Consider the following 27954-nt stretch of genomic DNA (forward strand, 5'->3'; position numbering starts at 1 on the left):
ACGGTGTATAACTCAGAGTGGAATAAGCATTATTAAGCATTATGTTAAAAGTACAACATATGAGGGGAACCCAACAATAACAGAGGCCCAGCTGGTCATAATGTTTGAACATACAGTATAAAGAGCATCAAAGCCATAATAGTGCCCCAATCATTTTCATCATGACAGTTAATTTTTAATGTGGCGGTATTTTAATCGTGTCCCCACCTCTATATCATGGTCGTTCATGGCAAGCTCAGCCATGTCACGACAGGTGGTCCAGGTCCAGCCGGAGAGCAGGGTTCAGGAGGCAGGTCAATGGAGTACTGGCCTGTGTGAGTGCCATAAAGACGTGGGTGACTGTAAGTGTGTAAACATAATGAAGTATATGAATTATAAGATTTATAATATTTCTGACCATCTCTGCTGAATGCAGAAAAAACGTCATGTCATGTTTTTGCGTACTGTTAGTTGATCTACTGTGTGTGTGTGTGTGCGTGTGTGCGTATGTGTGTGCGTGTGTGTGTGTGTGTGTGTGCATGCGTGTGTATGCACAGGCTGCTTTGCCCTGTGCTGCCTCCCAGTGTTCACCTGTAAGGTGACCAGTGCAGTGGGTGCCTGTCCCTGTCTGCCTCTGCTGGACTGTATCGGCTGCGTCCCACCGGCATCTCTCGCCATGAGGGCGTCTGTCAGGCAACGATACGGCATACGGGTAATACAGCACAGATATCACTATTAAATACAACATATAGTATTTCATTTGTGGGTTAATGTAATCTTGATTTAGATTGTCGGGGCAAAAAGATAAAACTGAACTGTACTTGCTTTCTAGTCAGTGAAGAATTCTGCTGCATTTGTCGTTTCTGTCGAAATAAAAATAAAAAAGCCATAGTATAGTATGTCGAAGAAAGCCATAGTGTAGTAGCCTGTGTCGAAAAATGTGATGAAAATGCCATAGTATAATATGTTGAAAAAGAACATAGTATAATATGTTGTAAAAAGCAATAAAAATCCATAGTATAGTATGTCAAAAAAATGTGACAAATAAGCCATAGCATAGTATGTTGAAAAAAGCTAAAGTATAGTATGTCAAAAAAAGTCATAAAAAGTCATAGTATGGTATGTCGAAAAAAGAACATAGTATAGGATGTCAAAAAAAGCCTTCGTATAATATGTTGAAAAAAGGGATAAAAAAGCCATAATCTAGTAGGTCAAAAAAAGCCATAGTATAATGAGTCAAAAAGTGACGAAAAGCCATAGTATAGTATGTCGAAATAAGCCATAGTACTGTATGTTATGTCGAAAAAAGTGATGAATAAGCTATTGTATAGTATGTCGAAAAAAATTATGAAAAAGACATAAAATAGCACATCAAAAAAGCCATGGCAAAGTATGTAGAAAAAGGGGAAAAATAATTCAAAGTGTTGTATGTTGAAAAAAGCCATAGTATAGCATGTCGAAAAAAGACATATTATGCTATGTCGAAAAAATTTATAAAAAAGACATAGTATAGTATGTCGAAAAAATTTATAATAAAGACATAGTATTATATGTCGAAAAAAGCCATAGTATAGTATGTTGAATGAATTGATAAAAAAGACATATTGGAGTATGTCAAAAAAAGCGATAAAATAAGCCATAGTATAGTATGTGAAAAAAAGGATGAAAAAGCCATACTATAGTATGGAGAAAAAAGCCATGGCAGAATATGACGAAAAAAGCTATAGTATAGTATGTCAAAAAAAGTTATCAAAACGCCTTAGTATAGTATGACAAAAAAAGTGATAATAAAGAAATAGTATAGGATATTGAAAAAATCTATGGTATAGTATGTCGAAAAAAGGGATAAATAAGCCATAGTATACCATGTGGAAAAACGCTATAGTATAATATGTCGAAAAAAGTGATAACAATGCCATAGTATACTATGTTGAAAAAAAACATAGTACAGTATGTTGAAATAAGGCATAGTATAGTATGTCGAAAAAAGTATGATGAAAAAGACATACTATACTATTATAGTATGTCGAAAAAAGTGATAAAAACAACGTTGTATAGTATGTCGAAAAAGGGATAAAAAAGCCATAGTATAGCATGTTGAAACAATTCATGATATAGTGAAATAAGCCATAATATAGTATGTCGAAAAATGGATAAAAGAGCCATAGTATAGTATGTTGAAAAAAGCCATAGTATAACATGTCGAAAAAAGCCATAGTATGTCGAAAATAGTGATATAAAAGCCATTGTATTGTATGTGAAAAAAAGCCATAATATAGTATGTCGAAAAAGGGATAAAAAACCATAGTATAGTATGTCGAATAAAGCCATAGTATAGTATGTCGAAAAAAGCCATAGTATAGTATGTTGAAAAAGGGATAAAAAAGCCATAGTATAGTATGTTGAAATACGCCATAGTATATTATATATAGTTTATATAGGGATAAAAAAGCCATAGTATAGCATGTCGATAAAAGCCATAGTATAGTATGTCGAAAAAAGCCATAGTATAGTATGTCGAAAAAGGGATTATATAGCCATAGTATAGCATGTCGAAAAAAGCCATAGTATAGCATGTAGAAAATGGGATTAAAAAAAGCCATAGTATAGTATGTCAAAAAAAAGCCATAATATATTATGTCGAAAAAAGTGATAAAAACACCATAGTATAGTATGTCGAAATACGCCATAGTATAGTATGTCGAAAACAGTGATAAAAACGCCATAGTATAGCATGTTGAAAAAAGCCATAGTATAGTATGTCGAAAAAGGGATAAAAAAGCCACAGTATCGTATGTTGGAATAAGCCATAGTATAGTATGTCGAAAAAGGGATAAAAAAAGCCACAGTATCGTATGTTGGAATAAGCCATAGTATAGTATGTAGAAAAAGGAAAAAAAAAAGCCATAGTATCATATGTTGAAATAAGTGATAAAAACGCCATAGTATAGCATGTCAAAAAAAGCAATAGTATAGTATGTTGAAAAAAGCCATAGTAGAGTATGTTGAAAAAGGGATAAAAAAAGCCATATTATATTATGTAAAAAAAAGCCATATTATAGTATGTCGAAAAAAGTGATAAAAACACCATAGTATAGTATCTCGAAATACGCCATAGTAGAGTATGTCGAAAAAAGTGATAACAATGCCATAGTATAGCATGTCAAAAAAAGCCATAGTATAGTATGTCGAAAAAAGCCATAGTATAGTATGTTGAAAAAGGGATTATATAGCCATATATAGCATGTTGAAAAAAGCCATAATATAGTATGTTGAAATAAGCCATAGTATAATATGTCGAAAAAGGGATAAAAAAGCCATAGTATCGTATGTAGAAAAAATCCATATTATAGTATGTCGAAAAAAGGGACAAAAACGCCATAGTATAGTATCTCGAAAATGGGATAAAAAATGCCATAGTATAGTATGTCGAAAAAGGGATAAAAATGCCAGAGTATAGTATGTTGAAATAAGCCATAGTATAGTATGTCAAAAAAAGTGATAAAAATGTCAAAAGGGGATAAAAAAGCCATAGTATAGTATGAAAAAAGCCATAGTATAGTATGTCAAAAAGGGGATAAAAAAGCCATAGTATAGTATGTTGAAATATGCCATAGTATAGTATGTCGAAAAAGGGATAAAAAAGCCATAGTATAGTATGTTGAAAAATGCCATAGTATAGTATGTTGAAAAAGGGATAAAAAAGCCATAGTATAGTATGTTGAAATAAGCCATAGTATAGTATGTCAAAAAAGGGATAAAAAAGCCATAGTATAGTATGTTAAAAAAGGGAAAAAGCCATAGTATAGTATGTCGAAAAAAGCCATAGTATAGTATGTCGAAAAAGGGATTAAAAAGCCATAGTATAGCATGTCGATAAAAGCCTTAGTATAGCATGTCAATAAAAGCCATAGTATAGTATGTCGAAAAAAGACATAGTATAGTATGTCGAAAAAAGACATATTATAGTATTTCGAAAAAAGTGATAAAAACACCCATAGCATAGTATGTCGAAACAATTCATGAAAAAGCCATAGAATAGTATGTCGAAAAAAGCCATATTATAGTATGTCGAAAAAAGTGATAAAAACGCCATGGAATAGTATGTCGAAAAAGGGATTATATAGCCATAGTATAGCATGTCGAAAAAAGCCATAGTATAGCATGTAGAAAATGGGATAAAAAAAAGCCATATTATAATGTGTCGAAAATGGGATAAAAATGCCATAGTATAGTATGTCGAAAAAGCCATAGTATAGTATGTCGAAAACAGTGATAAAAACGCCATAGTATAGCATGTCGAAAAAAGCCATAGTATAGTATGTCGAAAAAAGGGATAAAAAACACCATAGTATAGTATGTTGAAATACGCCATAGTATAGTATGTCGAAAACAGTGATAAATACGCCATAGTATAGCATGTCGAAAAAAGCCATAGTATAGTATGTCGAAAAGGGATAAAAAGCCATAGTATAGTATGTTGAAAAAGCCATAGTATAGTATGTCGAAAAAGGGATAAAAAGCCATAGTATAGTATGTTGAAAAAAGCCATAGTATAGTATGTCGAAAATTGATAAAAAGCCATAGTATAGTATGTTGAAATATGCCATAGTATAGTATGTCGAAAAGGGATAAAAACGCCATAGTATAGTATGTTGAAATACGCCATAGTATAGTATGTCGAAAAAGGGATTAAAAAGCCATAGTATAGCATGTCGAGGGATAAAAAAGCCTTAGTATAGCATGTCGATAAAAGCCATATTATAGTATGTCGAAAAAAGTGATAAAAACACCATAGTATAGTATGTTGAAATACACCATAGTATAGTATGTCGAAAACAGTGATAAATACGCCATAGTATAGCATGTCGAAAAAAGCCATAGTATAGTATGTCGAAAAACGTGATAAAAACACCATAGTATAGTATGTTGAAATACGCCATAGTATAGTATCAAAAAAAAGTGATAGATAAATACGCCATAGTATAGCATAAAAAAGCCATAGTATAGTATGTCGAAAAAGGGATAAAAAAGCCACAGTATCGTATGTTGAAATAAGCCATAGTATAGTATGTCGAAAAAGGGATAAAAAGCCAGAGTATAGTATGTTGAAATAAGCCATAGTATAGTATGTTGAAAATTGGATAAAAAAGCCATAGTATAGTATGTTGAAATATGCCATAGTATAGTATGTGAAAAAAGGGTTTGTCTAGTACAGTGTTGAATTACGCCATAGTATAGTATGTCGTCAAAAGGGATGCCAAAAAGCCATAGTATAGCAGTTGTCGAAAATTATTTAGTATAGCATGTCGATAAAAAGCCATATTATAGTATGTTGAAAAAAGTGATAAAAACACCATAGTATAGTATGTCAAAATACGCCATAGTATAGTATGTCGAAAACAGTGATAAATACGCCATAGTATAGCATGTCGAAAAAAGCGATAGTATAGTATGTCGAAAAACGTGATAAAAACACCATAGTATAGTATGTTGAAATACGCCATAGTATAGTATGTCGAAAACAGTGATAAAAACGCCATAGTATAGCATCAAGAATGAAAAGCCATAGTATAGTATGTCGAAAAAGGGATAAAAAAGCCACAGTATCGTATGTTGGAATAAGCCATAGTATAGTATGTCGAAAAAGGGATAAAAAGCCATAGTATAGTATGTTGAAATATGCCATAGTATAGTATGTCGAAAAAGGGATAAAAATGCCATAGTATAGCATGTCGAAAAAAGCCATATTATAGTATGTCAAAAAAAGTGATAAAAACGCCATAGTATAGCATGTCAAAAAAAAGCCATAGTATAGTATGTCGAAAATGGGATAACAAAAGCCATTGTATAGTATGTCGCAAAAAGCCATAGTATAGTATGTCAAAAAAAGCCATAGTATAGTATGTCGACAAAGGGATGAAATAGCCATAGTATAGTATGTCAAAAAAAGTAATAAAAATGCCATAGTATAGCATGTCGAAAAAAGCCATAGTATAGTATGTCGAAAAAAGTGTTAAAAAAGCCATAGAATAGCATGTCGAAAAAAGCCATAGTATAGTATGTCTAAAACAGTGATAAAAACGCCATAGTATAGCATGTCGAAAAAAGCCATAGTATAGTATGTCGAAAAAAGTGTTAAAAAAGCCATAGAATAGCATCTCGAAAAAAGCCATAGTGTAGTATGTCAAAAAAGGGATTATATAGCCATATATAGCATGTCGAAAAAAGCCATAGTATAGCATGTTTAAAATGGGATAAAAAAAGCCATTATATTATGTCGAAAAAAGCCATATTATAGTATGTCGAAAAAAGTGATAAAAACACCATACTATAGTATGTCGAAATACGCCTTAGTATAGTATGTCGAAAAAGTGATAAAAACGCCATAGTATAGCATATCAAAAAAAGCCATAGTATAGCATGTCAAAGAAAGTGATAAAAATGCCATAGTATAGTATGTCGAAAAAAGCCATAGTATAGCATGTCGAAAAAAGCCATACAATAGTATGTCGAAAAAGGGATTAAAAAGCCATAGTATAGCATGTTGATAAAAGCCATAGTATATTATATATAGTGCATATAGGGATAAAAAAGCCATAGTATAGTATGTCGAAAAAGGGATAAAAAAGCCATAGTATAGTATGTTGAAATAAGCCATAGTATAGTATGTCGAAAAAGGAATAAAAAAGCCATAGTATAGTATGTTGAAATAAGCCATAGTATAGTATGTCGAAAAAGGGATAAAAAAGCCATAGTATAGTATGTCGAAAAACTCCATATTATAGTATGTCGAAAAAAATTATAAAAACGCCAACGTACAGTATGTCGAAAAAGGGATTATATAGGCATAGTATAGCATGTCGAAAAAAGCCATAGTTTAGCATGTCAAAAATGCGATAAAAAAAGCCATAATATAGTATGTTGAAAATGGAATAAAAAATGCCATAGTATAGTATGTCGAAAAAGGGATAAAAAAGCCATAGTATAGTATGTTGAAATAAGCCATAGTATAGTATGTCGAAAAGGGGATTATATAGCCATATATAGCATGTCGAAAAAAGCCATAGTATAGCATGTCTAAAATGGGATAAAAAAAGCCATATTGTATTATGTCGAAAAAAGGCATATTATAGTATGTCGAAAAAAATGATTAAAATGCCATAGTATAGTATGTCGAAAACAATGACAAAAACGCCATAGTATAGCATGTCGAAAAAAGCCATAGTACAGTATGTCCGAAAAAGTGATAAAAACGCCATAGTATAGCATGTCGAAAAATGACATAGTATAGTATGTCGAAAAAAGTGTTAAAAACGCCATAGAATAGCATGTCGAAAAAAGCCATAGTATAGTATTTCAAAAAAGGGATTATACAGCCATATATAGCATGTCGAAAAAAGCCATAGTATATCATGTCTAAAATGGGATAAAAAAAGCCATATTATATTATGTCGAAAAAAGGTATATTATAGTATGTCGAAAAAAGTGATAAAAACACCATAGTATAGTATGTCGAAATACGCCATAGTATAGTATGTCGAAAACAGTGATAAAAACGCCATAGTATAGCATGTCGAAAAAAGCCATAGTATAGTATGTCGAGAAAAATGATTAAAATGCCATAGTATAGTATGTCGAAAACAATGATAAAAACACCATAGTATAGCATGTCGAAAAAAGCCATAGTATAGTATGTCGAAAAAAGTGATAAAAACGCCATAGTATAGCAAGTCAAAGAAAGTGATAAAAATGCCATAGTATAGCATGTCGAAAAAAGCCATACTATAGTATGTCGAAAAAGGGATAAAAAAGCCATAGTATAGTATGTTGAAATAAGCCATAGTATAGTATGTCGAAAAAGGGATTAAAAAGCCATTGTATAGCATGTTGATAAAAGCCATAGTATATTATATATAGTTTATATAGGGATAAAAAGCCATAGTATAGCATGTCGATAAAAGTGATAAAAACACCATAGCATAGTATGTCGAAACAATTCATGAAAAAGCCATAGGATAGTATGTCGAAAAAAGCCATATTATAATATGTCGAAAAAAGTGATAAAAACACCATAGTATAGTATGTCGAAATACGCCATAGTATAGTATGTCGAAAACAGTGATAAAAACGCCATAGTATAGCATGTCGAAAAAAGCCATAGTATAGTATGTCGAAAAAGGGATAAAAAAGCCATAGTATCGTATGTTGGAATAAGCCATAGTATAGTATGTCGAAAAAGGGATAAAAAAGCCATAGTATAGTATGTTGAAATAAGCCATAGTATAGTATGTCGAAAAAGGGATAAAAACGCCATAGTATAGTATGTTGAAATAAGCCATAGTATAGTATGTCGAAAAAAGGGACAAAAAAGCCATAGTATAGTATGTTGAAAAACGCCATAGTATAGTATGTTGAAAAAAGTGATAAAAACGCCATAGTATAGCATGTCAAAAAAAGCCATAGTATAGTATGTCAAAAAAAGCAATAGTATAGCATGTCGAAAAAGCCATAGTATAGTATGTCGAAAAAGGGATTATATAGCCATATATAGCATCTCGAAAAAAGCTATAGTATAGCATGTCGAAAATGGGATAAAAACAGCCATATTATAGTATGTCGAAAAAAGCCATAGTATAGTATGTTGAAAAAAGTGATAAAAACACCATAGTATAGTATCTCGAAATACGCCATAGTACAGTATGTCGAAAACAGTGATAAAAACGCCATTGTATCGTATGTCGAAAAAAGCTATAGTATAGTATGTCGAAGAAATTCATGATAAAGCCATAGTATAGTATGTCAATAAAAGGGATAAAAAAGCCATAGTATTGTATGTTGAAAAATGTTATCAAAAAGCCATAACATAGTTTGTCAAAAAAAGCAACAGATAGCTTTAATATATACATTGAGACTGCCTTTTCTGTTTAAATTCTTTACTCTTGCAATTTGCGTACACACTTTTTAAACCTATGAGATTTGAAGACACAACCTTGTGTTTCTTAATCACTTTCTCATCTCCCTGCACTATCTGACCAGATACTTGTTGAAAAAAGGAAGCCATAGCATAGTATGTCGAAAAAAGCCATAGTATAGTATGTCGAAAAAAGTGATAAAAACACCATAGTATAGTATGTTGAAAAAAGCCATGGTATTGTATGTCGAAAAAGGGATAAAAATGCCATAGTATAGTATAGTTTGTCGAAAAAAAGGAACACAAAGCCTTTATATATCTCAAGTATATACATTGAGACTACCTTTTCCTATTTAAATTCCTTACTCATGGAAATTGTGTCTCCAAATTTTTTACACTTATGAGATTTGAACACAAAACCTTGCACTTTTCATTCATTCTCTTATCTCCCTGCACTATCTGACCTGATTCTTACACGGCTTGTTGAAAAAGGAAAACAAGCCATAGTATTGTGTGTCGAAATAAGCTATAGTATAGTATGTCGAAAAAAGTGATATAAAAGCCATAGTATAGTATGTCGAAAAGGGATAAATAAGCCATAGTATAGTATGTTGAAAAAGGGCTAAAAAAGCCATAGCATTGTATGTCGAAAAAAGGAACAGAAAGCCTTAATATATCTCAAGTATATACATTGAGACTACCTTTTCCTAGAATTCTGTACTCCTGGAAATTATGTCTCCAATCATTCTCTTACCTCCCTACACTATCTGACCTGATACTTAACTACTTTGTCCAAAAAAGGAAAAAAAGTCATAGTAGATCATGCCGAAAAAAGTCATAAAAAAGCCATAATGTGAAGTATATACATTGAGACCTTTCCCTTCATCTATGTGAATTATTTATTGCTGGAAATGATATCTACAAATGTATTACACCCTTAATATTTGAACACACAACCTTATGTCTCCCATAGACCTGATACGTATCTAGATTGTCGAAAACAGGAAAAATAAGCCATAGTATAGCATGCCGAAAAAATTAATGAAACAGACATAGTATAGTATGTCGAACAAAGGGATCCAAAAGCCACAGTATAATTTATCTAAACTCTATACATTGAGACTACATTTTCCTTTATCTACTTCAATTATTTTTTACTGGGAGGTATGTCTCCAAATCACACCTACGAGATTTGAACACACAACCTTGTGTTCTTCAATCATTCCCTTATCTCCCTGCACTATCTGACCTGATACTTAACAAGTTTGTCAAAAAAAAAGGAAAAACAGTCATAGTATAGTCGAAAAAAAGTTATGAAAAAGCCATATTATCGTATGTTGAAAAAATTGATGAAAAACACATAGTATGTCGAAAAAAGGGATAAAAAAAGTCATAGTATAGTATGTCGAAAAAAGTACACTCTACAGATAAAGAAGCTCTAGACCACACTATAATTTACAGAAAACCAAAAATTTAAAAAGCCATAGCATACGAGCAAGAATTTGGCGCGATAGTGGCAAGAAAAAAACCGTCCTTTTTCTACAGGCAAAAACTTTAGACACAATCTGGCTCTTGGTGGGTGGCCATCTGATGCGACAGGCTGGGAAATTGGTATCGCAACTTTTACAGCTAAATAGCTTTTGAAATCTACCTTGACAGCTTTGGTCATGCAGCTTCACAAGTTTTCTTTCTAGCTGGGGTTAGGAATGAGAGATATCAACCTGGAATTCAATTCTTTCAGTGGAGTGGAATGGCCCCCGTAGCTGTGATGTCGTGATACACACTTTCTGGAACAAGGCAGCTGATTGCTGTGTCCCCAGCTCAATTACACAGAGCTGCTGGAGCTTTGGGTAATTGTGATTACTGCCGAGAAGATGGAGACGTTTCAGGGATGAAACACTGTAGCAGCACACAGGGGAAATAGCTGCAACATCATGACACCGGTTATTACTTTAGAAATGCAAACGTTTTCAGTCTATGTAGTTACATTAGTTAAAGCTTAGATACTATATGCTGAGGACGCAGTGAGATCAGGACACAAGGGAACGATACATTCAACTCTTCTGAGTCAATACGATTTTAAGTTTACAATACGATTTTATATCATACTTTGTGGATGAGCTGCAGACAAAATGACTGAAAAATATCCTTTATATATAAACTGTACAAAAACAACAGATGTGTTCTCTTATTAAAAGTATACCTGACATTGTATTATATCTTAAAAAAAGTTTATATAGACGACGTTTCATTTGGGAAATTTCGCCGGATGTCGCCTAATTTTCGGCCAGATGTCCGTATTCTTTGTGTTGGGATTTTGAACTGCGGTGGATTTCTGATTCCTCCTCAGGTCTCTGCAGGGTAAATCCAGACAGCTAGCTAGACTATCTGTCCAATCTGAGTTATCTGTTGCACGACTAAAACAACTTTTGAACGTAGACACGTTCCACCAAAAAAAGTTCCTTCCTGAGGCTATCTTGCAGAGTCACCGCCCAAGATGATTGTGATTGGTTTAAAGAAATGCCAATAAACCAGAGCACGTTTTCCTACCATCCAGAATGCTATGTGGTGTAGTAGGGCAGTGGTGGCCTAAAGGTTAGAGAAGCGAGCTTGTGACCGGGAGGTTGTCGGTTCAATCCCCAGACCGACAGGATAAAAATCTGGGTGGGGGAAAGTGAAAGAGCAGCACTTGACTCTCCCTCATTACCACCACTGAGGTGCCCTTGAGCAAGGCCCTTAACACCAACTGCTCCAGTGGAGCTGCTCAGTGGCCAGCAGATCAGACTGTGGTTGTGCTGGGCAGCTTCCAGGTATGAATGTGGAACTGCGTGAATGTGACAGGTTGCAAATGAGAATTTGTTCTCAATCTGGATAAATAAAGATAAATAAAAATTAAAAAAAAGTGGAGTAGCCAGACTCTTTTCCAGCGCAAGGGTCTGGCAAGGCGAGACTAGTTATATGCCCAAATGTTAGGCTACTCCATTATGCCTTTTATCATCAAAAGTAGGATAGTGCATAAATAGGATGAAATTAATGAAATTAATATGAAATATTATACAAAATTGTTTTTATTCTTTTATTTAATTTCAAGGTTCCGCTATCTGATGGATGAATTTTTTTTTGGGATGTTGTTAACTATATTTTACAAAATAAATTGTAAAATTGTATTTTACAAAAAACACACTGGCTGTAGTGCGCTATTGCAGACTTATATTCTAAGGCTTTAATTACATCATGTTAATATAGTCAGTCCAGAAGTAAAGTGGGCCGGTCTAAGGCCTGAAACTCCCGGGCTGAAAATGAGTCCCACTCCGGCCCTGGCTGCGTCCGGCGTCAAGGGGCATGCTCCATTTACAGCAGCTTTTTGCACTATTTTTCAAGCCATTTGATAATAGAATGCCTGAAAATCTGTAAATCATTTGGGAAAAACATGATAGTTGCCAAAGAGAAGAATAATTCTTTTTAGAGCCTTTTCTGTATCTAATTGTTCTCCAATTTTCTTCATCATTCTGATACCAGAAGACAACAAATGTTGAGGATGACTCATTTTCACTCCTGCCACCACAAAAGAGGCAAAAAAAATTACTGTTTTTACAGTTACATGTTACATGTAGGATAGGAATTTTGAAACAAAGGTGATTTTTCCCCAATAAAAGACCTTTGGCACCATTGATTTGCCTGTTCAGTCAGAAAGACTGAGGGGAAATGACAAAAAGTTTAGGTTATTTTAAGAACCTAAAAGAGTCAGGGATTTAGAGAAAACATTTGGAGCTGGAGACCCAGAAGCCACCCCCTTGCTGTACATGCTTATTAAATTAGCACATCTGCCCTAGAGTCATAAATAACATAATGAAAACACAACAAACTGTTGTTAAATGTCTTTAATATTCAGCTAGCTTTTTAGGTAACCAACGCACTGCGTGCATCACCACAGATCTCAGCACACATCAGGTCACCGATCAGTGCACATAACCAATCCAAAACTGATGTTCGACATGCAAACATCACATGCCGAGGCCAAGTTATGAGTCTAATGTTGGATAAGGAGAGCCGCTTGTTTCTGGGACAGTGAAGAGAAGGAGAGATAAGGCAGGAGGAGGTGGGAGTGGTTGGAGGCCAGGCAGGCAAAAGCTGGAGCGCTGCCATCGCAAAGAAGGAGGTGGTTGGTAATGTTGGCTTCTCTGGAGGTGGAGTGGGCCGTGGATCGCTGTCAATACTGCAGAGCAGGAGCTAGGAAGGTGCCAGAAGTTCTCATGAAAACAAGTCCCAGCATGTGGGCTGTTTGCAAAGCAAACTCTCTCATGGGTAGAAGGAGACAATGCTCGCAACAGCCGGTATCATGAGAACAGAAATAGAATGTGGATTTGACAGATTACTTCAGCCGCACGCATTTAAAGTTCTAGATCGTCTTTGAGTGTATACAGTTCCTTTATCTCAACCACTGTTAGATGGACTGCTATAAGATCTTCGACAGACATTTGTGGTCCCCAGAGGATGAATCCTAATGCCTACCGTACACTAGTAGACTTTAAACAGACTTTGAAAAGACTAAAGTCTGACACCATCTCCCATCTGATATGTGAAGACTGGAGATCTTGCAGGGTCACAAATTGCGAGACTACAACTAGATTTGTATTGAAAAATGCAACCAAGCTAGCTAGCTACCGCTAGCATTAGCTGGTAACTTGAGGGAAAGTGTGCCGTACCTGCAGATGAATGGCGGCAGTACCCGGCGATCCGCGTTTATCTGCCGGTAAAGTCTCCCGTTGGATGACACGCTTCAGAAGGGTCCAAAATCGGCAACTTTCCCTCTTTAGCGTTTAGCTTAGCACTTAATCGACACTGGCTCTGGTTGTTTCTTATTCCTGTTTGTTGCCGGAGGGAGCGCACCCATTGGTTGTTGACAACGTTCACAGGATTTAACTTCACTAGCAAGTCTTCAAACTTACGATGAATTGATTTTGTTGGAACGTCAAGACCCCCCCCTGCCCCCCCCCCCCCCACCCACACACACACACACACACACACACACAATGTTACGCCCCTGGCGGAAATCTGGTTATATTTTTGTTTTTGTATTTATTCTTTGATAACACTTTTTCTTTATATATTTTATTTTATACAATGCAAGAGAGTAAATACAGGGTAACCAACATCATTCCAACATATCCATTCAACCATTTAGTTAAGACAATAGGCCCACAGTTTTTTCTGTTCATGTTTATTGTGGTATCACTGCGTCTGCATGTATACTTTACGTTGAATTTTGCGTTCAGACTTATGCAATTCAGTTTATTCAGTTAATGTCACCCTCCCACAGTAAATTCACAAGGGAGTAAACGCAGCAGAGAGAAAGTGTGCTCCTGAGCAGATCCCAGGTCTGTTACTCAAGAAAGACAAGCGTGTAAATGTTAAGATGTTTATTGCTTTTGCTGGGAACACTTCAGAATTAGAGCTGGGCAAAATGGAGAAAATCAAATATCAAAATAGTTTTTACCAAATAACTTAATGTTACATTTCTGTTACGTACATGTTGACACTGGAAAAGGAGTTGCTTCAATCTCATTGTACATGTGTTTAATGACAATAAAAGGCATTCTATTCTATTCTAAACAAAAGGGACAGAAAATGGTCATTGGGTTCGGAGTTACAGTGCTGACTCAGTGTCATGAAGGAGAACGCACATGCTCAGGCTGCACATGGAAAGATTGGAGCCGCCTTCTGTTTCTCAGACTTTATTGATTTCTTTAATCTCACCCACCAACATTTCCATCCTAACATTACTGACAAGCCATTTGTCCTGGTTGCTAAGAGCAAAGACTTGGCTGCAAGAAACGTACTGTCCTCCGAGGGAGGATATTTACTGAAGCTGAAGAGCACGACCATTACTAGGACTGACAAAGACGCTGTCTATTCATTTCCAGCGGCCGTATCACCGTACATTACTGTACTGTACATTTTTGCTCCTTGATTGTTGTATGGTGTATTTACCTAATTTGGACTTTTGTAACATAAAACAAAAAGAACTGTAGTAAAGCTACAACAAATTTCAAAATTGTACTGTAGATTATTGTCAATCGTCAAATGACTATTAAATCCATAAATTGAATACATTTATTTACATTTGAAACGAGTTCATTCTTTTGATTGAGTCATCACCTTTTGCAGGTCACATAGACTGGTGTGCTGAATGTGCCACGTGGTGTGAGCGTTTTACTTAGAGTTTTGACAATTGTAAGTTTGCCAAATGTACCAAATCGATGATATACTGCAATTACAAAGGATGTGAGTATTTCTCATTTGAGAATATGAAACCCAGATATGCTGCACTGCATATCATAGAAAAGGTCTTCTTTTGTTTGCACCTAAATGCAAATGTTCACCTTTTGTTCGAGCCTCCCACCTGTGTTCAGGCCTCTCTCTCTGTGTGTCTTACAGGGGAGTGTGTGGAGCGACTGCCTGTACGGATGCTGCTGCTATCCGCTATCTTGGCTCCAGATCTCCAGGGAGCTGAAGAGAAGAGCAGCATCCCACGCCTCCTCCTTTTCCTCCTCTTCCTCCTCAGCCAGATACACTGCTCTGACCACCCTGCAGGGGTCGCACCTGGTCTAGACACATGCAGCGCTTGTTTTTTTTTTTTTTTTTAAACGGGTTTTGACATGTACATTCACTTGTGAAACATACTCAAATTGTCAAAATGTTGGCACAAGAAGCAACAGTATGCACAAAAGAAAAGTACATGACAATAACAGTGGAATAATATATAATTATAAAATAAGATACAGTATACACACATTTGAATACAAACATGAACACACACAAGGTTTGACCTAAATTTGTTATACGTATATAAGATTTGCATGGATTTAATCGTTTCGGTTAGGTTTTCATGAAGGAGTTTTCAATTCCCATGCAGCCCTCCAGTGTTCTGTCCACGGCGGCAGCCTGCCCTCCAGTGTTCAGGAGTTGATTTAATCACACTTCCTCTGATCTGCGGGCACTCCCATGTTACCTCGGAGAATTCGGCCAAGACACAGTCTGTCCCACAGAGAGGAAAGTTCAGTTTGTCCCCTGATGAAGTGAAAGAAGTATGATAACAGTTGAACATTAGATCAGGGTTAATGTTTGTTTGAGTAGCAGTGGAGGAAAGTAACTAAGTACATTTACTCAAAGGTACACTCTAAGAAATGAATCCGTAAAATAACAGAAAAAAAGTTCTGGCAGCTCATAACCCGGACCAAAACAGAAATGTGCAGCTGCAGTAAAAACCCAGAACATTTTTTGGAATTTAAAATTCTCTCAGACAAAGCTGCCCCGTTAGTAATGTCGCAACCTGATCTCACAGAATTCCTGGAAATGAACACGGCCCCTTAACTCAAAATCTGTGGGAGTTTCACGGAATCGCAAAAAATTCCGTGATGGGCCCACAGCTTTTTGTTGATGCTTTTGACGCTCCCTAATCCAGTTACTTACCGCTGAAATACAGACGGATAAATTGTATTGCTTTCGCCTCCATGGCCGCCAATATTTGCCCGGAGCACAAATAAAGGTCCCATAATGCAATCTGAAATGTAAATAAACACAAATACAACTGTGAAAAAAATAAAAAAATACAGTCATACAACTGTTAATGAACAGATATTTCTTAGAGTGTACTTCTACTTTACCTGGGCATTCCATTTTGATGTTACTGTATACTTCAGTTATCTGTGTAACTGTTCACATTAGGATATTACACAAAAAAACAACACTTCATGAAATGCAGTTCATTTTTACAGATTAAACCAGTGATGCCCTGTGATTCCTTATAAAAAAGCAGTGTAGTTGGGGCCATTTGTCATGTTTCATATTTCAGGAGATCCACAAAGGTTTCCCCTTTAAGCAGCGGTTTTATTTAAATAACTATTTAAAGGTTTGCAAAATGTAATTTTTTAGAGCGTAGTCTGAAAGTTGAGTGAAATAATTTGTGTAGCAAAATGTCTTCTCAAATTTTCTTCTTCGTTCACATCTCATGGCCCCTCAAAAGCATCTCCTGACCCCTTTGCAGGAGGCCCATCCCTAGGTTGAGAACAACTAAATCAAACTGTGCCTAAAGTAGATAAACAACCTTCAATCTACAAGTCCTGCAGAATGAGTAGACCTTTACTTTTGATACGTATCAAAGTTATTTTTTAATAGAGTTAAAGCTATAGTGCGTAGTTTCTGTCGCCCCCATGAGGAATTTTAAGTAACGACAACAAGCCTGTCGCCGCACCGCCCCCACCCCTCCTCCACGCAGTTGCCTGTAGCCAAGGGGGACACGGAGGATTAAAAAAACATGATGGACTCTTCAGAAGAGGTCATTATCTTCAGCACGGGAAAGTCGACGCTAGAGCTGGGCAATATATCGATATTATATCGATATCGTGATATGAGAGTAGATATCGTCTTAGATTTTGGATATCGTAATATCGTAATATGGCATAAGTGTTGTCTTTTCCTGGTTTTAAAGGCTGCATTACAGTGAAGTGATGTACTTTTCTGAACTTACCAGACTGTTCTAGCTGTTCTGTTATTTGCCTTTACCCACTTAGTCATTATCCACACAGTATCCACATTACTGATGACTATTTATCAAAAATCTCATTGTGTAAATATTTTGTGAAAGCACCATTAGTCAACACTACAATATCGTTGCTGTATCGATATCGAGGTATTTGGTAAAAAATATCATGATATTTGATTTTCTCCATACCCAACCCTACCAGACGCCACAATCTTCTGAACATAGCCATACTGAGAAAGCCAGAGAGAGTTGTGTGGAGCTGATAGTCTGAGTTAGCTTTGTAGCAACTCATTTGGCGATGGCTTTAATGTAACGGACGTTCGTTAATATCAAAAAGTTACGCACTAAAGCTTTAAGGCAAAGTACCACATTACAATGATGATTACAAATATCAAATAACTATCTGTAAAACCTCTACTTCAAAAAAGGTTGATTGTGTACAAAGACAAATTATTGTATGCAATTTCCTTAATATGATTCACACTTGTGTTTCCTTTCTTTTTACGTATGGAGAAAATGTTACTTGCTGCTCCATGAAAGATGGAGATTGTTAAAATAGAGATTTTCAGAAGTCATTCCTGGAACCTTTAACATTATGCCAGATGAATTTTATGAACAAGAAAAACACATTAATCCCAAATGTCATAAAAACAAAGTAAAAAAAAACTTTTTCAAATGTTACAGCAGATTACTTTAAATTTGTTATTCAAGACAGAATAATTTAGATGTGGTGGTTTGAAAAATGCTGATATTAAACATGTTGTATTTATCAAAATTTCAACTGTAAATTGAACTGGTAATGAAGCATGCGGCAAATCTGTAAAATGTCCAAAATAAACCTTTTTTTCACTTTATATCATTTTCTATGACTTTCATTTGATCCTAAAAACTAATCATCTTGCAGAGAAAAGGTGTAGCTTTCTTCCTTACGTGTTAATGGATGATGAAATGTACATTGGCAGCCAGCCAAACTCCATTCGGTAATGACATGTGAGAGGAGAAGTGAGCATCTGAGCTCTTGAACTTTAATGACATTCACGTTGGCATCACAGTGTTCTCATTGAAAAGGAGTGAAAGTATAAAAGTAATACATAAATTACTGCGTTGTACAGAATCAGGTATAGAGCTAAACTGATACCATTACAATTGATGCTGCATACAAATAAATGCAGAGCAATAAACCAATTCTCTGGTACATTGAAACATAAATGGCATCATTTACAAGCAAAAGGCTTAGGTTCAGCTAGTATTACTTAAAATCATATTCACTTGCATGTTATCTACACAGCAACACTCATGTGCTCAACTACACGCAGGGCTACCGAATACAACCACATTTTGAGACAGTGCGAGTACTACTCGCGCATGAGTTCATGACTTTCTTTTATTATTATTTAATGTAGAAAAAGCCGGAGAGAGCGAGTCTGCCAGAGATGGCCAATGTGGGTGAGAGGGGAAGGGTCCGTGAGGGGATTAGTCAACTGTGTGGTTAACGTCGTCTACACTTGTGTGTCTCACTTTCGTAGTGTCATGGTGTGTGTCCATTGTCAGCGTCATTCCCACGCTTCCTCATTCATTTCTATGGAAGCAGGCGTGCAATGCATTCTGGTAGCGTCGCGGGGACTGTGGAGAAGCGGGGCGTCGAGTTACATACTGCCTAGTCTCGCATTGCCAGACCTTCCTCCGCAGCGCTGCAGAGGAAGGTCTGGCTCGTCCACACAGCATTCTGGGATGGAAGACAAATGTGCCCTGGTTTATTGGCATTTCTTTAAACCAATCCCAATCGTCATGGGCGGTGCTAAGCGCCGACAGATAGTCTAGCTAGCTGTCTGGATTTACCCTGCAGAGATCTGAGGAGCAGTTAACCATAGTCCTCAGAAATCCACCGGAGGTTAGAATTACAACACAAAGAAAGCTTAAGGTGAGGAACATCCGGTGGAATTTCTGGCGGCACCTGAACAATCCCGGAAATGAAACGTTGTCGATATTGACTACTCCCATAGCAACCACAGCAGCGCATAACACTAGTGTCACTCCTTCTGTTTCTACCCTTCACAATAAAAGCCCAACTTAAATCCAGAGAATTTCGTCAAGAGGAAACTCAATTAAAATAGCTCACACAACATTTTTTGCCTACCCTAGACATCGAACAAAAGCCATTCACGTTATCGTATGAAGTTGCCGTGAGTTGTAAATTCACCACTTCCAAGCATAAGTCAGAAGATAACTTCATCTCAGAGCCCCTTACTCTGGGCTGCTGCGTCCGTCTCACTCGGACTCCACCTGGGTCTGGTTCCGCAGCTGCCTGTGCCGTGTATGTATAATAAGAACACCTGTTCTCCATCACTGACATTTTCCCCAACATGACGTAGTAGAATGTGAGGAGCACTCACTCTTACTGACCAAAAAAATAAATAAAAAATGACCTTGGCCTCAGGCAGGCATCGACTTTTCCTAGCTTTCAACCTGTCTCTAACTGGGACCGTCGGTATTGGCAGTGGTGGAAGAAGTGGCCTACTCAAAACCTTTTTTTTCTGATTAAAATTATTAATACCATGCAGTACAATTGTTTACTTACAGTAAAGTGAAGAGTGAAAGAGAGGCTTTACCAGCCCATTGTACTTAAATCCACTTAACGTCTGTTCAAGGTGGCGCTTTTAGCTCTAATTTAAAGCTGGATAGTTTAATGAATAATGATGCATCATGTTTTAATTGTTATATTTTGAGAGGACAATTTGAATCGGCAACATAACCAGCAACCTTTCTCTGCCAGGTAAATTGTAAATTGTACTACCACAGTATGCAGCAAGCCAGTACTATACAGATGAGTTGCATATTTTCATTCTGGAAGTTATTTTGGGGTACGATGAGTGCGTATAGTAACCTATCTAAACATTAGAATATATATATATAGCTGTTTGGGGCCCTGTTTGGGGCCCTTCAGGCAGTTGCCTACCTTTCCTAATGGTTGAGTCTGCTCTTGATGTTTTTGCCAGCCGCGACGGGGGCACAACACTAAGTATAATCGGTCCAAAAATTTCTGAATGCAGGAAAAACCCTGGCAGAACCCCAGGTAGAGCAATGGGAGTGTGAAGTCATTTGGATGACGGTTCTCAAGAAAGCAATACCACAGGCCAAGCCATCCAGTTCCGAACAGGTATGTTTTGAACGTGCACTGCACTACTTTAAACAAAGGCATAGATCCACATGTCAAGATAAACATAACATAGTGCAATACATTCTGTTTTTGTTCTTATCAGCCTGTCTAAGAACAGAGTTGCACACTTTAATGAGATAATGTGCATTTTGTGGCACGATGACGTCTGAGATGTACATGGTGCGTGAGGGGCCAGATAGTCTGATGTCTGACTGTCAAAGGTGTTGACACAAGGAGGACTGGACAGACCAGTCAGTGACATGCATGCTGTGCTGTCCTGTCACGTTCACAGCTCCGCAGCAAGGCTATAAGATGCCATACTGCCCTGCAGATCCATCACTTCACTGAACTTGGCTCACAGTAAGGTAAGACAACTTTAATAATTTACGTACTGAAGCTTAATTTCCTATCGGCATTTTATCTAAGGGGTTGCTTGATCCCGGAGCTGTTTAGGAAATTCTGCAACCTGGGAATTTGTGAAAACGTTCAAAAACAGAAGTAGTTGAATTCTAACCTACAGACCACCTGTTCACCTACTATCAAGTCTGTTATCTTTCGGAAAAGTTGAAGATAGGACATGTTTGCTTGATGACAGCACTGTGTAATTGTAAGCATATGAGTGTGCACTTCTACATCCTAAATAATTAGAAACTGAAAAGCGTAGCTTTACATTCGTGACATCACCGGGATCTCAAGTCTGGCACTGCTCCACGGGCCACACATTTAGAATAGAAACTTCGAGACCACTATTTCAAGACAAATGCATGTTCACAAACTACTAAACTGTTCTAACTTCTAAAAATAAAATCTTGAAATGAAATGTTGAAAATGGAAAATATGTCTGATTTCCAAGCTTCTTTGGTATTCAGTGTAACGATTGAGTAGCTGTCTTTATACTTCATGAAAATGACCCACAAACACACATGCTACACAGATATGATATCTTAAAAGGGGTATGCCCTACTAGTGTGGAAAATAGGTTCTGTAAATTGATTAAACACTACAGCACAGTACACTAGTCTTAACAAAGTCTTACTTAATGAAGACATGAATGTCTAGAACAAGTTAAGAGGTAGAGGGCAGAACATGCACAGAATGTATTCCTTCAATTGATCTGAAATCATTACAATCACCATAGAGCCACATAGATTTTACCAGACAATGAGGATGCAACAAAGCTGGAATACGTGAATGGCTCATTCTCTATCTTTTTGTCAGAAGCTGAAATCATGTCTAAGATGGTTGTGACCCAGCCGAGGCCCTTCATCACAAACTCCATATCCAACGAATGGACCTCTGGCATCTGTGAATGCTTCCAAGACCTGCCCCAGTGTAAGTGTACTTCTCAGTTTTTTTTTTAATGCACTTTCACCAAGTATACATATGTTATAGTTAGCGATAAAGAGTGATGCTCGAAGCAGGTTGAAAACGTGCTGATCACTCACAATGATCTGGGTTTAGAAATGCCAGCAGACGGCAGATTGGAGATCAGTGGGTGTAGTGAAGTATTTAGACATTGCTGTGTATCACCGTTCTTGATGCTCCATTACGATTGAATAAAGCAAACCAACGGCAGCAGTTTGTGTCAGATAATACGAGATATCAAATCCCAAAACTGAAGCTCTGAAACATTCTGATTTGTTTGCCAGTTTTTGTTTTAATAAACAGTGAAAAAGTATTTTTGTACACTGGAACTAAATGATAACTAAAACATTCAAGAAAAACTAAAATGAAACTACAATGCCAGGTTAAAAAAAAATGAAAATAAAAATAAAATAAAAATGAATGTAAATCATTTCAGTTTTTAGTTTATTAGGTATAATACTTTAAAGAGAGATAAATACTTTCAAAATTAAAATATATATATTAAAACTGAAACTAAACCTTTGAGAACAACTGAAACTCAATACACTCAAATTAAAAAGTAAAATCAAAATGAAAAGTCAAAACTAAAATTAAACAAAACATAATTGAAAAGTCAAAACTATACAGTAATAACCTTGGAGTGGAACAATAATGTGTGTACACCTTAAAGAGACTATAATGTTCAAAAAGGGTCATTTTGATATAAACATGAGGTTCTCACGATGCTGTGAAACCCTTAGCATTCCCACTGTTCCATACTGTAAGATAAATGTGACTTTTCTTCTTTTTAGGTTGCTTGGCCTTCTGGTGTCTTCCTTGCTTCTACTGTAAGACAGCCCACGAGGCCGGGGAGTGTGTGTGTTTACCTCTGCTGGATGGTTTTGGATGCATCCCTCCTATATCCACAGCCCTCAGGGTGTCAGTACGCCAACGATATGGAATTGAGGTACAGACGCTAATGCTATCCTAACCTTGTGTTGATGAAATGCAACTGCGTCAGCATAGTGTTCACCAGCATAAAAGTCAGTGTTTTATCTGATCTCTGATCAGTCTTAAACCTGTTCAGCCCTTCGTCACAATGTGTATTCACGTTCCTACACAGCGTCATAGCAATTCATGTAGCAAAGGGTGTTACAGTACACTGTCTTCCTTTTGTTCCGGGCCATTTGTTTAGGAAGACTTTGACAATGAGTTATGTCAAAAAATCAGCTATGTTATAGAACATGTTGCTGAAGTGTCATACAAACAAATCTACTCTTTGATTAAAAAATAAATAAATAAATAAAGTATTGTGCAACCCTGTCTCCTAGAAAAGTATGTTCCCATACAACAAAACTGTATTCTCAATTACGATCTGAGGAAAATATAAATATAAATATACCAGCGATTTGACATATTGGCCAAACAGTGGAATTCCAACTTCCGGGTTTGTTACATGATGCCATGCAGCCCCAAAATATTTTTTCCTCCCATAGACTTACATAGGGAAACACACGTCTTTAAATCAGTGAATAGTTTCATTGGAGCGTCATACAATGACTCATTTCACTATTAGAATTTGACCCATTTGGTCCAAAAGTAGCCTCTCTAGTATAGGTACAGCTGTAGTAGAACTTCTTGGGCTTCATGTGCCACTGAGCAACTCTCATAGGAATAAACGGGGCTACGCAACATACGCTGTATCCAGGTCTTATTATACATCCATGGGTTTGGTTTAGAAAAAGTTGGTTTGCAACGTACGTTAAGTTAAAGCTTTAGTGCGTAACTTTTTGATATTAACGAACTTCCGTTACATTCAAGCCGTTGCCAAATGAGTTGATACAAAGCTAATTAAGACTATCAGCTCTCTCTGGATTTCTCAGTATGGCTGTGTTCAGAAGATTGTGGTGTCCGGCGACTTTCCCGCGCAAAAACTCGAGTGAAGATAATGACCTCTTCTGAAGAGTCCAGCATGCTTTTTTTTTAATCCCCCGTGTCCTCCTTGGCTACTAGCAACTGCATGGAGGAGGCGCGTGCGCGATCACGGAAGGCTTGTATCATGTGGATGCGCCGACAGTGTTGTTGTCATTACTTAGAATTCCTCATGGGGGAGACAGAAACTACGCACTCTAGCTTTTATGTATGTTAAGTATGACTTTTTGGTTTCACATGGGACACCAAAAGCGGTCTCCTGGGTCAAAGCCCTGTGTTGGTTTGGCCCATCCATGTATCCCAACCGGACATTGATCAGTAAACATACTAGATCAGAAACATATTATCCAAAATAATAATATCCAAAAATAATATCCAAAACAAATGTGATCCGGGACAAAACCCGTTTCCCTGGAAACTTAATTGAGAATGCAGTGTCCTTGTATGGGAACGTAATTAAAGACTGATTAGTGCTCATGAACCATTGTAAAGCCTTTGTTTTTCTCCTCTTGACAGCTGAATGTCTAACCGCTCTTATCTTAACTGTGTCTTCACAGGGTACAGTTTGCAATGACTGCGTGTATGCCTGCTGCTGCGGGCCCTGCAGCTGGTGTCAAATAGCAAGAGAGATCAAAACAAGGAAGAATCCCATTATATATAGATAAGAACAATATGCTGCCACAGCATCAGCATCATTAACGTCATCGCCACCATCAGCGGTGTCTCTTCATCATTAGCTGTTTGGAATAAGAGGGGATCAGTAGACTGATTTGTGATCTGTTTTAAGCACGTCTGCCTCTAAGGAATGTAGCTGGTAAAAGATCACCACATGAGGGTCATAAATTTTGGGTAAGATAAGATAAGCAGACACTTGGCCTCTATGACTGTTACTGACATTGCACACAGATTTCACACAGAGATCTTAACACTATACAGTGTTATCCCGAATTAGTTGACTTTGCTAGACATTTGCGTGGAAACCAGTTGCCTTAAACCATCTGAGATTTTAAACAAGGTGGAACCTAACAGGTCAAGTTGTATTAACACAGAGTAGTAAGTTGATGCAGTAGACAAATCAAGTTTACATTAGTAGTCGTTAAATTACTTACTTAAATTATTTTTTCTGGAGTCACGTTACCTAAAATCACCATGTTAAGTAAAACATGCAAAGAAATATAAGAAATATAAAACATTAGGCTACATATAATAATAATAATGATAACAATACTACATTTTATTTAAAGGCGCCTTTCTCGGCACTCAAGGACACTGTACAGGGATACATAAGACATATGTCACTACTAAAGAAAAAGTTTGTTCATATATATATATAGTTTTTTTTTTCTTTATGACAGCATAACTTTAACAATAATGTGTTTTAAGTTATTACTTCCAAAACAACAAAACTAAACAATCAATATAAATCACTGACATCTTTCAATGTAACGTGTTGCATGCATAGCTTCACTGAGTAGACTGAATTACTATTTTCCAATCTACAATATACTGCCCCAATATATATTGTCCCCACCCAGGTCTCAGTCATGGTGCAACAATAAATGTAAATAAACCAGAACAGTAAATCAACCATACTCAACTTAAACCCAGATAACACAAATGCACATCCAAAACATTAACAGAACATTATTAAAACGCACTTTGACTAGGACAGAACACGTTTATTTTTTTCCTTCCCATGAGCATTTGCACAGCTTCAGCGCAGAACAGTTCAAACGACCCCGCCCCTCCCATACAGAAACGTAACGTCCTTAGTTATCTCTGCTTAACATGATCTGTGCACTTCATAACTTATGCTGATTATTACAAACAACGAATGTGGTTTAGAAATGAATGTTTTTTTTTGGATAATGGATTGCTTGTTCACATGTATTGCTCGTTATTATTTTAATGCATGTATGTATGTTTGTATATGGGCTGATTTTCAGTTGTTATATTAAAAGCCAAAGAGGTAGAAACAAAGTGTTGACTTCCATTTACCACTTACATCAGGTCACAACTTTTAACGTGTACAATACTTTAGTCAATGACCAAATACCTGCCGGTTACATTGTAAGTTGTGGCCCACTGTAGATGCATTTGTGATCAAATATTCACAATTTTTATCACCCATTCTTCATATTTATGTTTCTGAATTCTTCAGCATGTTCGAGTATTTTGCATGACATGAACAGTGCAATGAAACTCAAAGCCTTTTTAAAAATGAATGAATGACTACATGCAAATCTCACACGGTTAATCATGCCTTGATGGGTTAAATACCAGCTTTTGCTCCATGTGATCAAACATGAGGTAAATGGTTATCAAATTAAAGTTGTAATTTCAAAAGGTAAACATTGACAAATTCAAAACGATAATCTTCTAGATGACGATGGATGATTGGACAGTAAGCATTCTGTTTTGATTACAATTTTTCTCAATCGCTTTGGCATAATCGTTGAATGACTTTTAAACTTCGTCAAACTATTTGACCATTTATATGAACATTAGGTCAGTTGTGCACATCACTGTAGTCATTTATAGTTTCTTTGGCACAAAATGCACTGAGTAAGACTTGCAGATCAAAATTGTATGCATTTATTTGCTATTACTCTCTAGAGTATTACTCTCAAATGCAATTATACACGTCCATTGTGTAAATCCCTACATGCAAAATAGAGCAACCAACAATCACAATAACCTGTCACACATATATTAAATAAATAATAGTTATGTTGTATTGCTGTAACATTTTCAGATGACTAGACTTATATATTTTATATGGGGAACAATACAATTTCCTTACACTTTAGAGCAACCAAACGCAAACAGGTGACAGGTGAGAATGTCATAGCAGATTGTTGTGCGTCATGCCAAAAGATTTCCCCTCATTGCATTGCAAGGCAGGATATCAGGTGTAATGTCGATAAAATCTTAGTCCAGATTTCTTAGTCAGATCTTAGTCCAGATAGCTAAAATGGCGCCGTCCAATGGCTACATGGTGCTGCTCTGTCTGTTGATATGTTTGTTAGTTTGTTAACAGTTCCTTTATTTCTGTACAACCTTCCTTTGTGTAGTTGTGCTTTGCCTGTGTGTACATACTGTACATTGAGCAAGTATAGTGTGTGCCATGGCTGACATCAATACTATGCAGCTGCCTAAATATACAATGCTAGCAGCTGGACCAAATGACCTAGTGAGTAACTATCACCCTTTTAGAGTATGCTGTCATTTGACAAGGTGTCTTTGCATTTCGACTGTCTTGGTCTAAGCAATGATAAAGGGACCTTTTGTTTTGATGGCACTGCTTATGCTAAATGCACCACGTGGTGTGAGGATTGTACGTAGCCTTTTGACAATTGTAATTTTGTTTCAGTAAATGTGCCAGAGCGATTGAGGAAAACTGTATTAGTAATAGTACATGCTAGGTATGTGAGTAACTGGTGCAAACACTGTCACGGGGATTGAAGCGAGCCATATCACGACGCAGAACAATTGAAGGAAGGAAAGGTTTTGAACCATGTGAGCGAGTTCAGCTTTTTTGGCTTAACGTCAACTTTTGCAAAGGTGCAATACATGTACAAAGATTCCCATGAGAAACGAAGCATAATACGTGTTTTCATTCTCAGGCCTTCCTTATTTAACCAATCACCATGGCGATGTATGTCTTTATCAGCAACCAGCAGCCTCAGTCCAGTCTGCGACTCTGAGCACTGCCTAGTCCTGTCTGGTTTTTAAATGTATGCAAGCCTCCGTAGCACAGCAGGTTTCCATTACTCCTCATGTGTGTTTGCCTTCCACTGGTATGTGCAAATATTGTCAAAAACCCACTTTCCACCTGGTATTAAAATCCCATCTGGGTGATTGGATCACGAGTGGACAGCTCTAAGTAGAGCTTAAAAAACTCCAAGGACGCATTGAGGACGCATTATGATCTGAGCTTAAAAACCACATTCGGAGATGGTCCGAGCCACAGATGGCCACATTCTTACAGCAGTGAGAACGGTTATGTGTCCTGTGTCCACAATAAAGACTGTGTCTGTGTTTCTGTTCTGGTGGTGCCGCCGGTATACGGTAACTTTTTTT

At 36.7% G+C, this 27954-nt stretch overlaps 2 protein-coding genes across 2 annotated transcripts; both read left to right on the forward strand.

The window, feature by feature from the left end:
• Nucleotides 1–226: 226 nt before the first annotated feature.
• On the forward strand, nt 227–15505 carry LOC114545427 (placenta-specific gene 8 protein). Its single transcript, XM_028563698.1, has 3 exons — nt 227–341; nt 564–691; nt 15332–15505. The coding sequence occupies exons 1-3, from the start codon at nt 227–229 to the stop codon at nt 15503–15505; spliced, it is 417 nt and encodes a 138-aa protein (XP_028419499.1).
• A 6319-nt stretch (nt 15506–21824) lies between these two features.
• ponzr4 (plac8 onzin related protein 4) lies at nt 21825–24640 on the forward strand. The gene is made up of 4 exons (XM_028563699.1): nt 21825–21927; nt 22752–22906; nt 24429–24514; nt 24550–24640. Exons 1-4 carry the CDS (start codon nt 21825–21827, stop codon nt 24638–24640), a joined length of 435 nt encoding a protein of 144 aa, XP_028419500.1.
• The last annotated feature ends 3314 nt before the right edge of the window (nt 24641–27954 follow it).

Source organism: Perca flavescens, chromosome 19, assembly GCF_004354835.1.
Source record: "Perca flavescens isolate YP-PL-M2 chromosome 19, PFLA_1.0, whole genome shotgun sequence".
NCBI classification, from domain to species: domain Eukaryota; kingdom Metazoa; phylum Chordata; class Actinopteri; order Perciformes; family Percidae; genus Perca; species Perca flavescens.

Bases quoted from the DNA above. Each gene is read 5' to 3' on its own strand.
- ponzr4 (XM_028563699.1), top strand. From the start codon at position 21,825: ATGTCTAAGATGGTTGTGACCCAGCCGAGGCCCTTCATCACAAACTCC. The intron at 22,907-24,428 runs GTACAGACGCTA...GTGTCTTCACAG, and splicing joins GCCAACGATATGGAATTGAG to GGTACAGTTTGCAATGACTG. The intron at 24,515-24,549 runs GAATCCCATTAT...AACAATATGCTG, and splicing joins AGAGAGATCAAAACAAGGAA to CCACAGCATCAGCATCATTA.
- LOC114545427 (XM_028563698.1), top strand. From the start codon at position 227: ATGGCAAGCTCAGCCATGTCACGACAGGTGGTCCAGGTCCAGCCGGAG. The intron at 342-563 runs GTAAGTGTGTAA...GCTGCCTCCCAG, and splicing joins CCATAAAGACGTGGGTGACT to TGTTCACCTGTAAGGTGACC. The intron at 692-15,331 runs GTAATACAGCAC...TGTGTCTTACAG, and splicing joins GGCAACGATACGGCATACGG to GGGAGTGTGTGGAGCGACTG.